Raw genomic sequence first — 12,530 nt, 5'->3', positions numbered from 1 at the left:
TTCCTCCTACCAATCAGAATCTTGCTCAATGGGCGAGGCCCATTGCTACGGGGAAATTGCCTTTTAAATTTTATTAGTGTAGTTTTGTTTCCCTGCTCCGTCCAATTATTTTAGGTCATTCCAGGAGCCGTGCTCAAGAGAGGGAAACTGAGTGTAACAATTTCAGAGTCGGTCAGTCTCGTGGTGAGAAGGGAAAACCACAGACTTCTTCCTCAACAGCGTAGACTCTAGGAGGGATAGAGACAGTGAAAAACAGGTTCCGGAAGGCGAACTACAACTCCCAAGGGGCCCTGCGCGCACTCAGCGCGCTCCGGGCGAGGGGCGGGCCCTTGTGAGGAGGCAGGCTAAGGATCACGGGCTCCTCCCCACTTCTTGAACGTGAGCCGGGAAGTAGGCGGGACCCGGGGGGTGGGCGGGGCAGCGGCCGTGTAGGCTCTGGCGCTGTAGGTTCCCCTCCCTCTGGCTTCTCGGCCGGAGACGTCCAAGGGGGCGTGTCCCGCGCGGAGCCTGGTGGGGGTGCGAGCGCCGCGGGACGTGGGTGACGCGTCTCCTTCCAGCTCAGCGGTGTGTGAGGTGTCGCGGCCCCGCTGGCGATTGGCTGCTGAGAGGCGAGTACGCGGCGGCCGTTGGTCGCCGGCAGCACGGAGCGAGGGCCGGGGCGGGCGGGGGGGATATGGGGCGGCAGTGGCGGCGGCGCCGGCTGGAGGAGGCGGGCGAGGACGAGCCGGCGGCCGCAGCGGCAGTCCCAGGAGTCTTCGTGTGAGGCGCCGCTGTCCCCGCCGCTGTGGGCCCCTCAGAGAGGGCGGCCAGGACGCGAGCCGCCGAGGAGCCGCTCCCCCAACGCCGCAGCCCTTAGGACTCTCGGTCCCATCCTCGCGCTCCTGCTCCGGCTCCTCCATCTTGGCCTCGGCAGTGGCGGCTGCCGGGAGGATGTGCCGCCTTCTGGCAGGGGGAAGAAGGAGGAGAAGATGAAGAAGTACCGGCGGGCCTTGGCCCTGATCTCTTGCCTCTCCTTGTGCTCCCTGGTCTGGTGAGTAGCCGCGACTACACGGGAGTTTGGGGTGGGGGGAGCGGCCCGGGTCACACCCCCCCCTCCCCGGGTCTCAGTGGCTTTTAGGGCGCGGGTCTCCCAGGCCCCCTGGAAGGGACAAACAGATTGCTTCGCGACTCACCCGGTGGCTGGCCCGGATGTGTTTTGGAATTTACAGAGCCTAAGTGGGCGAGAAAGGGAGTAGTGGAGACCGCCAAGTGCCTGTGGAGTCAGTTTCTGGCCCCCTTGGGGACGGCGCGGGATCTGGGGTGGTGTTCGGATCGATGGTAGTAGGTAAATCGCTCAGATTCGCTGCCGGTCGTTTTTCTTTCAAGGTGTGGTAAGGTTCCGGACAAACGATTTTAAAAACGCGAGGTTGAGAGTCCTAGGTAAGCAGCCGTTCCTGTGGCCATTTCTTGCACAATCTTTGGCCCCGAGTACGCTTGGCGCTGCTGTTCTTGGAAAGTTTAGGGGCTTTATTAAGTGCCTTTTCGATTGCGTTAGTGGAGAGGGTGTCTTAGCTGTAGAGTGTACAGTAGTTTTTGGTTATGTCCCTTTAGTACCGGAAGAGTAAATACTAAAAAGGCGAGAAGAGTGGTTTGTCCCGAAAACTTTATGGAGTTTCTGTTCATCCCAGGCACATTGGGGGTTTTTTGAGGAGCAAGGAGAGTTTGTAAATCGAAGGATTACCATCAGTGGACTTAGAAACCAGGGGATTTCGTTATAGATGACTCGTGTTTGATGACTGCAAAGATGTTTCTTCAGCTAAAACGATTTTCTATATATTGTATTAAAATTTTTAACTTATTTCTGCAAAGACTCAACAGTATTTTCATTTTGATGGGTGCCTAATGGATTCCAAAGGCACTGAAGTTTTAGAATTGTTGCTTAGTAAAAGCCCCGCATAAACAAAGGGAAAGCAAAACACCTGCCTGGCTGAGGAATTTTGATTTGGAAAGATGATAGAAGTGTTAGGGAACAAAAAAATTTCTCCTCCTGTTTTCCATTCTGAACCCAATTAGTAAAACCAGTATAATTACCCTGCAACCACCTTTACATTTTAATTTTAAAGTTTACTTATTTATTTAACAGGGAAAGTTACAGAGAGAGGGAGACAGAGATCTTTCTTCCACTGGTGATCTTCTATCCACTGGTTCACTTCCCAAATGGCCGCAATTGCTGGCCATAGTTGGGCCAGGCTAAAAGCCAAGAACCAGGAGATGCATCTGGGTCTCCCAGATGGGTGCAGGGATCCAGATAGTTGGGCCATCCTCTGTTTTCCCAGGTGCATTAGCAGGGAGCTGGATCACAAGTGAAGCAGTGGGGACATGAACTGATGCCCATATGGAATGCCAGTGTCTCAGCTATAGCACAGGGGGCCCCCTCCTTGTATTTTTTAATATCATTGTATTCAATGCTAAGAAGTGTCTGTAGGAGATGAGTATACTTACCGTTTTAAATTCGCCTCTTTTCTGGAGCTTGTCTCATTGTAGGTCATGTATTTTCTTTCCTCTTTCTGTTTGTCTTTTCCATCTTTTGACTGGGCTATTCATCAGCACTTCCTGAAATGGCTAAGGTTCCACTTTTCATTCAAGTTTATAATGTACCAGTATTCTGATTTTGTTTTAATTGGATGGTGGGAATGAAAACAAGCTTTAAAATAGTGGTTCTTAAAATCATTTGTAAATTTATATTAACTGTGCTTCAATTATTTGGGGAATTTTAGGCTATATTTTGTGTGTAACCTAACTTCAGTGTTTTCTCTGCTATATTTATTAACAGTAGTGAGGAGATCAGGATCTTTGAGGGGGAAAAAAACCAGTCACATAGTACTGAAAATAGTAGTCGTAAAGTTGTGTAGAATTTGTTGACTCTCAAAGTGAAAAGCTCACTTTTAAGTTTGAAAAGTTTTAGAGGCTGTGAGTTAATATATTTTGAGATTTGTTTGGAGTAGCAGGTTTATAGATAAAAATTATTTAGTGAAGCTATTAAAAGGCATAAAAATAGGATATGTAGACTTCATTTTTTTTTAATGCGATAATGAGATTGGGGAAGGACAGTGTTGCATGGTTGATGATTAGGAAAAGATATATTTTATCTTTTGAGATTCTTGGAAGTTGGAATTATGTCATGGACTTAACTAGAGGTCTGACTTTTGGCTGTAGTCTAAGTCTAATATGTTAGTTTCTAGCTCTTTTAACAGAAATGGGTACACAGAACCGTTCTAGATTTATACAGAAGGTTTATGAAAGAGTTGATGAGTTCCTCTTAGTAGTTATTTTTGTCTTCTTTGTCATTCAGAAATTGCCTCCAGATATTTTGATCCATTTCTGTTTTGTAGATTGAGGTCTATATGTTTATACTACAATGTTCTAGTGTCTAATGTCCCCCATCCTACCAATATTTCTGAATTTTATTGCCTTATTTATCAAGTCATAATTTTATGGAGTTATGATTGTGTTTCCACTCTGCTTTTGCTTTTCCATCCTAGAGTACTAACCTTAGATTACCTTCACAGAAAAACCATCCTATCCATCTCATTATTCATTCTGATCTCTATTTTTTCCTTTTGCATCCTTTATGTGCTCTTGATCATGTAGTACAAAGTATTTTAAATATAAATGCAGAATGGCCATATCGCAGAGCAGTGGTAACAGTTCAGCTATGCCTGTGTCAGGAATGAGTACTTTACTCCTTTTAGCACCTTAGTCTTCGCAGTTCTAAACTTGGTATTATTACTAACTTCATTTTGTATTTTACAGATGAGGAAGTAGAGAGGCTAAGCAACTTGACTATGTAGCTGTTAAGTGTTGGAGCTTAAGTTTGAACCTAGGCAGCACAGGCTCCTGACTACCGTGATCATCAGAAGAACTATATTCTAGCTCTGGTTCCATCACTTACTAGATATATTGTTACATATTAATGTTAGCCTTAGCAAAAAACACAGGAGTAAGGGAAAGGGTTTATTGGGGAACACCCAGCAGACCGGAGTGAAGGGGCGGCGAAGGGAGAGAGAAAGTATAAGAGAGAAAGGAGAGGAGCTAGTGAGGAGAGAAGATAGAGCAGAGCAGAGAGGAGGAGAGGAGCCAAGAGAGGCCAAGAGAGCCCAGGAGAGAAGGGCCATGCGTGAGAGCACGTGTTCAGGAACAGGCCCTTTTAAAACTTTGCCTGAGGGCGGGCAGGGAAGCAGGAGCAGGGAATCCCATTAGGATGGGGGTGGAGCCTGGCTCAGGTAGCTGGGCCATGCGGCCACCTGGCTAAAACTGTGCCAGTTTCCTAAAATATATGTCCTCAGACATGTTATTTATTTGAACCATAGTTCTTGTATCATCAAATTGGGAAAACTTTCTGACAGAGTTGTTAGGAGGATAAAATGAGATAACATATATGATGGATCTTTGTAAAACACTACAAATATCTTATCTATTTCATCACAAAACCATTTAACAGACACTTTAAAAAAAATTATGTATGTATTTGAAAGGCAGAATTAGGAAGAGGAGGAGACGGAGGGAGACAGATCTTCCATCCACTGGTTCACTCCCCAAATGGCCGCAACAGCTAGGGCTGGGCCAGGCTGAAGCCAGGAGCTTGGATCTTCTTCTGGGTCTCCTACATGGGTGCAGGGGCCCAAGCACTTGGGCCATCCTCTGCTGCCTTCTCAGGTGCCTTAGCAGGGTGGTAGACTGGAAGTGGAGTAGTTGGAACTCCAACTGGTGCCCATAAGGGATGCTGGCACTGAAGGCCATGGCTTTAACCTGCTGAGCTGCAGCACTAGTCACTAGTCCTACTAGTATTTTTATGAGCATCGAAAACTAAAGATGGGTGACCAACTTGTCTTGGTTTTAGCACTGAAAATCTCATATCTTAAGAATCTCTTGTATTAATTGCCTGTTGTCTAAAAAATTACAAATTTAGTGACTTAAACCAATACATATTTATTATTTTACAGATCTGGGGACCAAAATTCAAATAAATCTCACTGGGCTGAAGTTAGGGTATCAATAGAACTGGTTCTTTCTATAGGCTTTGAGGGGGAGAATATGATAGATTTCTTCAGTTCTTAGAGGCTGCTGCCATTCTGTCTCCTTTCTTGCATGCCTCTCCTACTTTTGGTTCTGTCCTCACATCAATTAATGACTGATCCTCCTGCCTCTCCCTCCCTCTGATCTTCCCTCACTCTTGTGATTACATTGAATTCACTCAGACAATACAGGATAATCCCCTATCTCAAAATTCTTAATCTCACCTGCAAAGTTACTTATAATGTATAAAGCAACATATTTAAGGATTAGGATACAGTGTTTGGTGCTGGTAGGGCATACATTGTTCTGCTTACCATATCACATCAGCCCTCAGGAAACTGGGAATGTTGATTATCATCCTAAAAAGGAGAAAGACTTGGATCTGTGCTTTAGTCAATGGATATTCTGAATATGTTCCCTAGTTAGTGAAATCTTGTGCTTGTACCTTCAATATGTGCTTTATTTTTTGTTATTTGCATGTACCAATATGACATTAATGTAATAGAATACATAATAAATTATACAAGTTAGATGTTTAAGAAAGGTGAATAAGAAAATACCATTTTTGTTAAATGGTACTGTTTTGCTCTCATTAAAATATTAATTATTTTTAGTGAGAGCCATGTGGCTGACCCAGTAGATTTTTTTAAGATTTATTCATTGCCGACGCTGCGGCTCACTAGGCTAATCCTCCGCCTAGCGGCGCCGGCACACCGGGTTCTAGTCCCGGTCGGAGGGCTGGATCCTGTCCCGGTTGCCCCTCTTCCAGGCCAGCTCTCTGCAATGGCCTGGGAGTGCAGTGGAGGATGGCCCAAGTGCTTGGGCCCTGCACCCCATGGGAGACCAGGAAAAGCACCTGGCTCCTGGCTCCTGCCTTCAGATCAGCACGGTGCGCCGGCCGCAGCGCGCCTGCCGCGGCGGCCATTGGAGGGTGAACCAACGGCAAAGGAAGACCTTTCTGTCTCTCTCTCTCTCTCTGTCCACTCTGCCTGTAAAAAAAAAAAAAAAAAAAAAAAAATATATATATATATACATTTTATTTGAAAGACAGAGTTACACAGAGAGAGGAGAGGCAGAGAGAAAGGAGTCTTCTATCCACTGGTTCACTCCCCGGTTGGCCGCAACGTCTGGAGCTGTGCTGATCCGAAGCTAGGAGCCAGGAGCTTCCTCCTGGTCTCCCATGCGAGTGCAGGGGCCCAAGGACCTAGGCTATCCTCTACTGCTTTCCCAGGCCATAGCCGAGAGTCGGATCGGAAGAGGAGCAGCCAGGACTCGAACCAGCACCCACATGGGATGCTGGCACTGCAGGTGATGGCTCCACCTGCTATGCCACAGCGCCGGCCCCATGCTAGTAGATTATTTTATACCATAATGCAGAGGAGGTGTAACTTGTATTTGTTAGAAATCTTAGCTCTGTCATTTTCTTACTAGCTTATGCTTGTGTTTTGTGTTATTATCTTTGCAAGTTTTGAAGTGTGTGTGTGTGTTTTTTTTTTAATGTGCTTGAGGGGCAGGGAGAAAGAAAGAGGGAGATAGAGACACAGAGATCGACCTTCCATCTGCTGGTTCACTTTCCAAACGCCTGTAACAGTCAGGTGGGCCAGGCTAAAGCCAGGAGTCGGGAATTCAGTCTGCGTCTCTCACATGGGTGGCAGGGATCCAAGTATTTGAGCCATCACCTGCTGCTTCACTAGGTGTACATTATTAGGTCACTGGAATTTTTTTTTTTTTTTTGACAAGCAGAGTGGACAGTGAGAGAGACAGAGAGAAAGGTCTTTGCCGTTCGTTCACCCTCCAGTGGCCGCCGCTACCGGTGTGCTGCGGCCGATGCACCGCGCTGATCCGATGGCAGGAGCCAGGTGCTTTTCCTGGTCTCCCATGGGGTGCAGGGCCCAAGCACTTGGGCCATCCTCCACTGCACGCCCTGGCCACAGCAGAGAGCTGCCCTGGAAGAGGGGCAACCGGGACAGAATCCGGCGCCCCAACCGGGACTAGAACCTGGTGTGCTGGCGCCGCAAGGCGGAGGATTAGCCTAATGAGCCGCGGTGCTGGCCTAGGTCACTGGAATTTTAACTGGAACCTGGACTGCAACCCAAACAGTTTACTAAGTGGAGCAGGCATCCCAAGCAGTGCCTTTATCCCTGGGCCAAATGCTTGACTCTAGGAATTTTTTAAAAGGTACTTTTCTTGTTGAAAGCCATTTTGGTTGAAACTAAGTAATTTCTAAATCTACTTAATTATGCATATATCAACTACAGTGAATCATGATGTGCTGGAAGTAAATCCCACTCTTTGTGGAACTTCTACATTTTCCTGGGGTTTCTCACTATAGTCCCTGCTGTTCTTGATGAGTGCCTATCAGACCTTCAGACCTAGTATGATCTCTATGTTAATATTAGTAAAGCTTAATTTATTTTTTAAAACTAAACTAATCTTTTCTTTCTGCACTCCAACAAATAATTCTGGAGAAGCTCATATTTAGACTAATGAGAATTTGACATTTAAACAGTTCTCATTCATTTGGCAAATACAGAGGTAGTTAAAAGGCTGGCCTTTAAGGGTACTGCAGTGGGTTAAGCCAGCTCCTGGCATCCCATATTGGATCTTGATTCATGTCCCAGCTATTCTGCTTTTCATCCAGCTCCCTGCTAATGTGCCTGAGAAAGCAGTGGAAGATGGCCCAAGTACTTTGGACCCTGGCATCCATATGAGAGACCTGGATAGAATTCCTAACTCCTGGCTTTGGCCTGGTACAGCCTAGGCTGTTATTGCCATTTGGGAAGTGAACCAGCAGATAGAAGATATCTCTCTCTCTCTCTCCCCCTCCCCCCATCCCCCTCTCCCCCCATCCCCCTCTCCCTCTCTCCCTCCCTCCCTTCCTCTCTCTCTGTCACTCTGCCTTTCAAAGAAAAATAAATAATAATATTAAGTAAAAAGTCTTTAGGAGTATCAAAGGAAGAATTAATATTGTTACCATTCTATCACCAACTATATACCCTTGGACAAATTATGTCTGTGAGCCTCAGGGAAAATTTTGTTCCAGGCTGAGGGAGCATTTCTGTTGCTGCATTGTCTGGACTATAGAGTAGATGTGAGGAGAGATGGAAAAGAAGGAGGCTGTAATTAGGTTTTGAAGGGATTCGATTGTCCTGCAGAGGAGCTGTGATTTTAATCTAAAATAGGATGAGCAAGTATGGTTATTTAAACAAAATAGGAGAGTGAAGTCATATTGATCTTTTAATTAGACTGCTGTGGAGGGAAGAGTGGATTGGTGGGGATAGCATTTGGAGGCAGGGCTCTTTAGTTGTGGTCACATTAAGAGTTAATAAATGCCTAAATCAAAGTGTTGGCCTTTTGACTTTAGTAGTGATTTCCCTCCTTATGTTAACCCATTTTCTTTGACTGTAGAGATTTATTTCCTGATTTGTGATTTTTGCTCTGTACACTTTGTTACTTTTTCTCTGATAATTTTGCCAATTTCTTTCTTGTTAATGTATATGTAAGCTGTTTCTTCTGAAATGATGACCAGAAACACCAAAAATTCCTGCTGTCTTTAATCTTGAGAAATTTTTTGCTTGTTTTCTGCTTCTATCTCTTTTTGAAGACTCTGAATTTGTGTTTTTTTTTTTTTTTTTCCAGAATAAAATAACATTCAAAATTCCTCCTGTACATATCACTTGCTGGCTTTTTCAAAATGGTCTTTTTTTGGTGGAATTTAATGTGAAAGATTTTGGGAAGAGAGTTCATCTTTGCTTTGAGATATATATTCCTAAGAAACCAGAGGGTACAAAAGGTGTTGTGTCATTATAAATGATGTCACATACCTTTGGACAAATAAGATGAAGCCAGGTTCCATTAATGGGAAAAAGTCTGTGAAAGTTGGTATGACATCCTTGTGTGAAACTTAAACCTTGTATACAATAAAAGGTGACAGATATTTTTTCTTCTCTTTTTCCTTTGTTTTTTATTTTCTTGAAAGGCAGAGAAAGAGAAATTTTGGTTGTTCATCTGCTCCTAGGCCAAAGCTGGGAGCCCAGATATCAACCTGTGCTGGGTGGAGGGACCCAAGTATTTGAGCCATCATACTGTTTTTCAGGGTGTGCATTAGCAGGAAGCTGGAATTGGAAACAGAGCTGCCCTCAAACCGATATGTACAGTTTTAATAATGAAAGGGAAGAGAGAAGCATAAAACATTTAAATGCTTTATTATTTCCTAAAGTAGTGTTCAGGTGGAAACATTTATATGTGTACAATATTTGTTTAGTAATTTATATTTAACTAAAAAGAAACAAAATACCTACTACTTGAACCTTAATTATTTACATGTTTCAGATTCTACTTCAGTGCCAGTTGTATGTTGTCTGCTTTGTTTTTCAAAAACATATTTTAAAGTAATTTCAAAAAGTAAAATTGCATTTGTTTCTGAAATCCAGATGTTTTCTTAGAAGTTTTGCTTTCTTTTAGGACTTAATTTTCATAATGAATTGCTAGTTAAAATGATTTTACATTTTTTATAAAAAGGTACTCAACTTTGTTAAATATTTTACAGCATTAATGTGGCTCATAGATAACTAGGCCAATTTTGTATTGTTATGTTGTATTTGTAATCTCCTGGGAGAAAATGTATTTAGAACAACACCCTGTTCATAGTAAATAACTATTATATAAGTTTTATTATTTTTTAAGGATTTATTTATTTGAAAGGTAGAGTTAGTGCAAAGTGATGAAATCTTTACTTAATATATACTAAATCGATCTTCTGTATATAAAGATAATTGAAAATGAATCCTGATGTGAATGGAATTGGGAGAGGGAGTGGGAGATGGGAGGGTTGCGGGTGGGAGGGAAGTTATGGGGGGGAAAAAGCCATTTTAATCCATAAACTGTACTTTGGAAATTTATATTTATTAAATAAAAGTTTAAAAATAAATAAATTAATTAAAAAAAGGAAAGGTAGAGTTAAAGAGAGGTCTTCCATCTGCTCATTCACTCCCTAAATGGCCTTAATAGCTGAGCTGGGCTGATCTGAAGTTAGGAGCTAGGAGCTTCTTCCAGGTCTCCTACTTGGGTACGGGGGCCGAAGGATTTGGGCTGTCTTTTGCTGCTTTCCCAGGCCATTATTAGGGAGCTGGATGGGAAGTGGAGCATCCAGGACTGGAATCAGAGCCCATATGGTATGCTGACACTTGCAGGCATTGGCTTTACCACTACGCCACAGCACCATCCCCAAGTTTTATTATTCACGTAGTCTGGATACATTAATAGCTTATGGAGTAGAAGTAGGAAGGCCTAGGTGTCAGTTCAGAAATAGGAATCCATGAACTGAAAATTTTATTTGTTTACTCACAATGCGTTTGATGTGATGAGGGATACAAAAGAAGCATGAGACTTCAGCTGTGGTTGTCACATTACCTGTACTAATGTGGTAGATAGGGCGTAAAACTAAGTCTTGTTGGTTGTTGGTTGCATTATTAAGAGTGAACATTTATTGAGCTCTTCTAAATGTTTTGTATATATTAATTCATTGATCTCATTAGAGCACTTTTGGGATAGACACCCCATTTTAAAGATGAAGAAAGAGAACAATAAAATGACTAACTTTGTCTTAACTTCTTTTAGCTACTGAGTGGCTTTCTTTTCTAAACCGCAGTACCAACCCTTCAATAGTCATGCATTCAATACAGCACCAGAAATTTAGTAGGCCAAATCCCAAGCCTGTACTTTATCACCACATTGTACTATCAGTAGGCTGCTAGGTGGCATTGGACAAGTTGCTTTACCTTTTCTGTGTATCAGTTTTCTCCTCTGAAAATGGATAGCCTGGATTGCCCTACGAAGGAATGAACATTAGGTTTATTCATGGGATTTTTTTTTTTTTTTAATTTTTGACAGGCAGAGTGGACAGTGAGAGAGACAGAGAGAAAGGTCTTCCTTTTGCCGTTGGTTTACCCTCCAATGGCTGCTGCTACCAGAGCGCTGCGGCCCGTGCATCGTGCTGATCCGAAGGCAGGAGCCAGGTGCTTTTCCTGATCTCCCATGCGGGTGCAGGGCCCAAGCACTTGGGCCATCCTCCACTGCCTTCCCGGGCCACAGCAGAGAGCTGGCCTGGAAGAGGGGCAACCGGGACAGAATCTGGTGCCCCGACTGGGACTAGAACCTGGTGTGCCGGTGCCGCAAAGCGGAGGATTAGCCTATTGAGCCACGGTGCCGGCCTGAGATTTTTTTTTTTAAAGAAATATACATGCCTATGATTCTTGCTTGGAAATTTTGTCCCGGTAAAGTTGTGATTTATATATGTGTGCATTAAAGTTAGTGTTACTGGATTAGATGAACTCTGAGACTTTTTTCTCTAACATTCTAAGAGATCTGATTAGAATGTTAGTGAACAAAGCTGTATTGTATAGTCGATGCTTAGAGAAAGAAAAAAGTAGGAGTTGAGTTGTCTGGGAAGTTTTGGATTTAAGGGAAATAACTTGTAGTTCAGAAACTTTGCTTCTGTGAGTACAGGTGCTTCATGAACAGAAATATAATGTCCTGGTGCTGCTAATATGAATATAGGCTATTTCTTTCTGTGTGTGTGTGTGTATGTTTGTTTCCCTGCCTGCCTGCCTCCAGTAGGCAGATGATACTTGTCAAGGTCAGAGAGGTTTTATTAAAGAGAGAATGTACTTGATATGGGTGAGAGTGGTAGAGCAGGTAAGCAAGACTGAGGAGAAAGCAGAGATTTTGGAGATGATGATGGATTTTGCAGGCTAAGCCAAAGAACTAGATAGTAGATGTCTCACAAGGAAACTGATGTTTCAAGAATTTTTTTTACATCATTATGCTAGATATATTTCATAGGAAAGAAATTTGGGGGGAATGGATACTGAAAAGAACTTGGAATACTTGAGGTTTGTCCTAAACTTGACTTGACAGTAGCAATGAAGAGATTTTTGAGGAAGTAAAGGATCTGGTTTGGTGTAGACTGGCATGCTGTCAGTGTAATGCCAAAGATACAGCAGTAGAGTAGGATTAAAAGACACTGGGTTTTAGTGTGCCTCTCACCAACTCTTGTTGTTCAATATCCTCTTTCTCTCTCTCTCTCTCTTTCTCTCTCTCTCTCTCTCTCTCCTCCTTTCTCCTTCCCACCCTCCCTTCCTTTTTGCCTTCCTGATTTTTTAATTTATCTGGAAGGTAGAGTTACAAAGAGGCAGAGGCAGAGAGAGAGCAAGGTCTTTCATGCACCAGTTCATTCCCCAGATGTCCACAGTGGCCAGAGCTGGGTCGATCAGGAGCTTCCACGGGGTCTGCCATGTGGGTTCAGGGGCCCAAGGACCTGGGCCATCTTTTACTGCTTTCCCAGGCCATGGCAGAGAGCTGGATGGAAGTGGAGTAGCTGGGACTCAAACTGGTGCCCATATGGGATGCTGGCACTGCAGGTGGCGGCTTTACCCAATATGCCATAGCGCTGGTCCCTCAGTATCCCCTTTCTA

General features: G+C 43.7%; 1 protein-coding gene across 9 annotated transcripts in view; it reads left to right on the top strand.

The window, feature by feature from the left end:
• The first annotated feature begins 507 nt into the window (after positions 1-507).
• The window catches only part of SUCO (SUN domain containing ossification factor), a 123,395-nt gene continuing 111,372 nt past the window's right edge, over positions 508-12,530 (top strand). For 8 of the 9 annotated variants that reach the window (XM_089299533.1, XM_070077348.2, XM_051857109.3 and 5 more), the window contains exon 1: positions 508-1,030. In XM_089299533.1, coding sequence (XP_089155659.1) covers positions 969-1,030 — 62 coding nt within the window. In that variant the 5' untranslated portion in view covers positions 508-968. The remainder of the gene's footprint in view (positions 1,031-12,530) is intronic. The other variant, XM_051857113.3, reaches the window with a different exon arrangement.

This window comes from Oryctolagus cuniculus, chromosome 7 (assembly GCF_051225735.1).
Source record: "Oryctolagus cuniculus isolate XC-2025 breed Fujian yellow rabbit chromosome 7, ASM5122573v1, whole genome shotgun sequence".
NCBI classification, from domain to species: Eukaryota; Metazoa; Chordata; class Mammalia; order Lagomorpha; family Leporidae; genus Oryctolagus; species Oryctolagus cuniculus.
The sequence above is the reverse complement of the archived record's forward strand: the minus strand, read 5'-3'. Positions and strand labels throughout refer to the sequence as shown.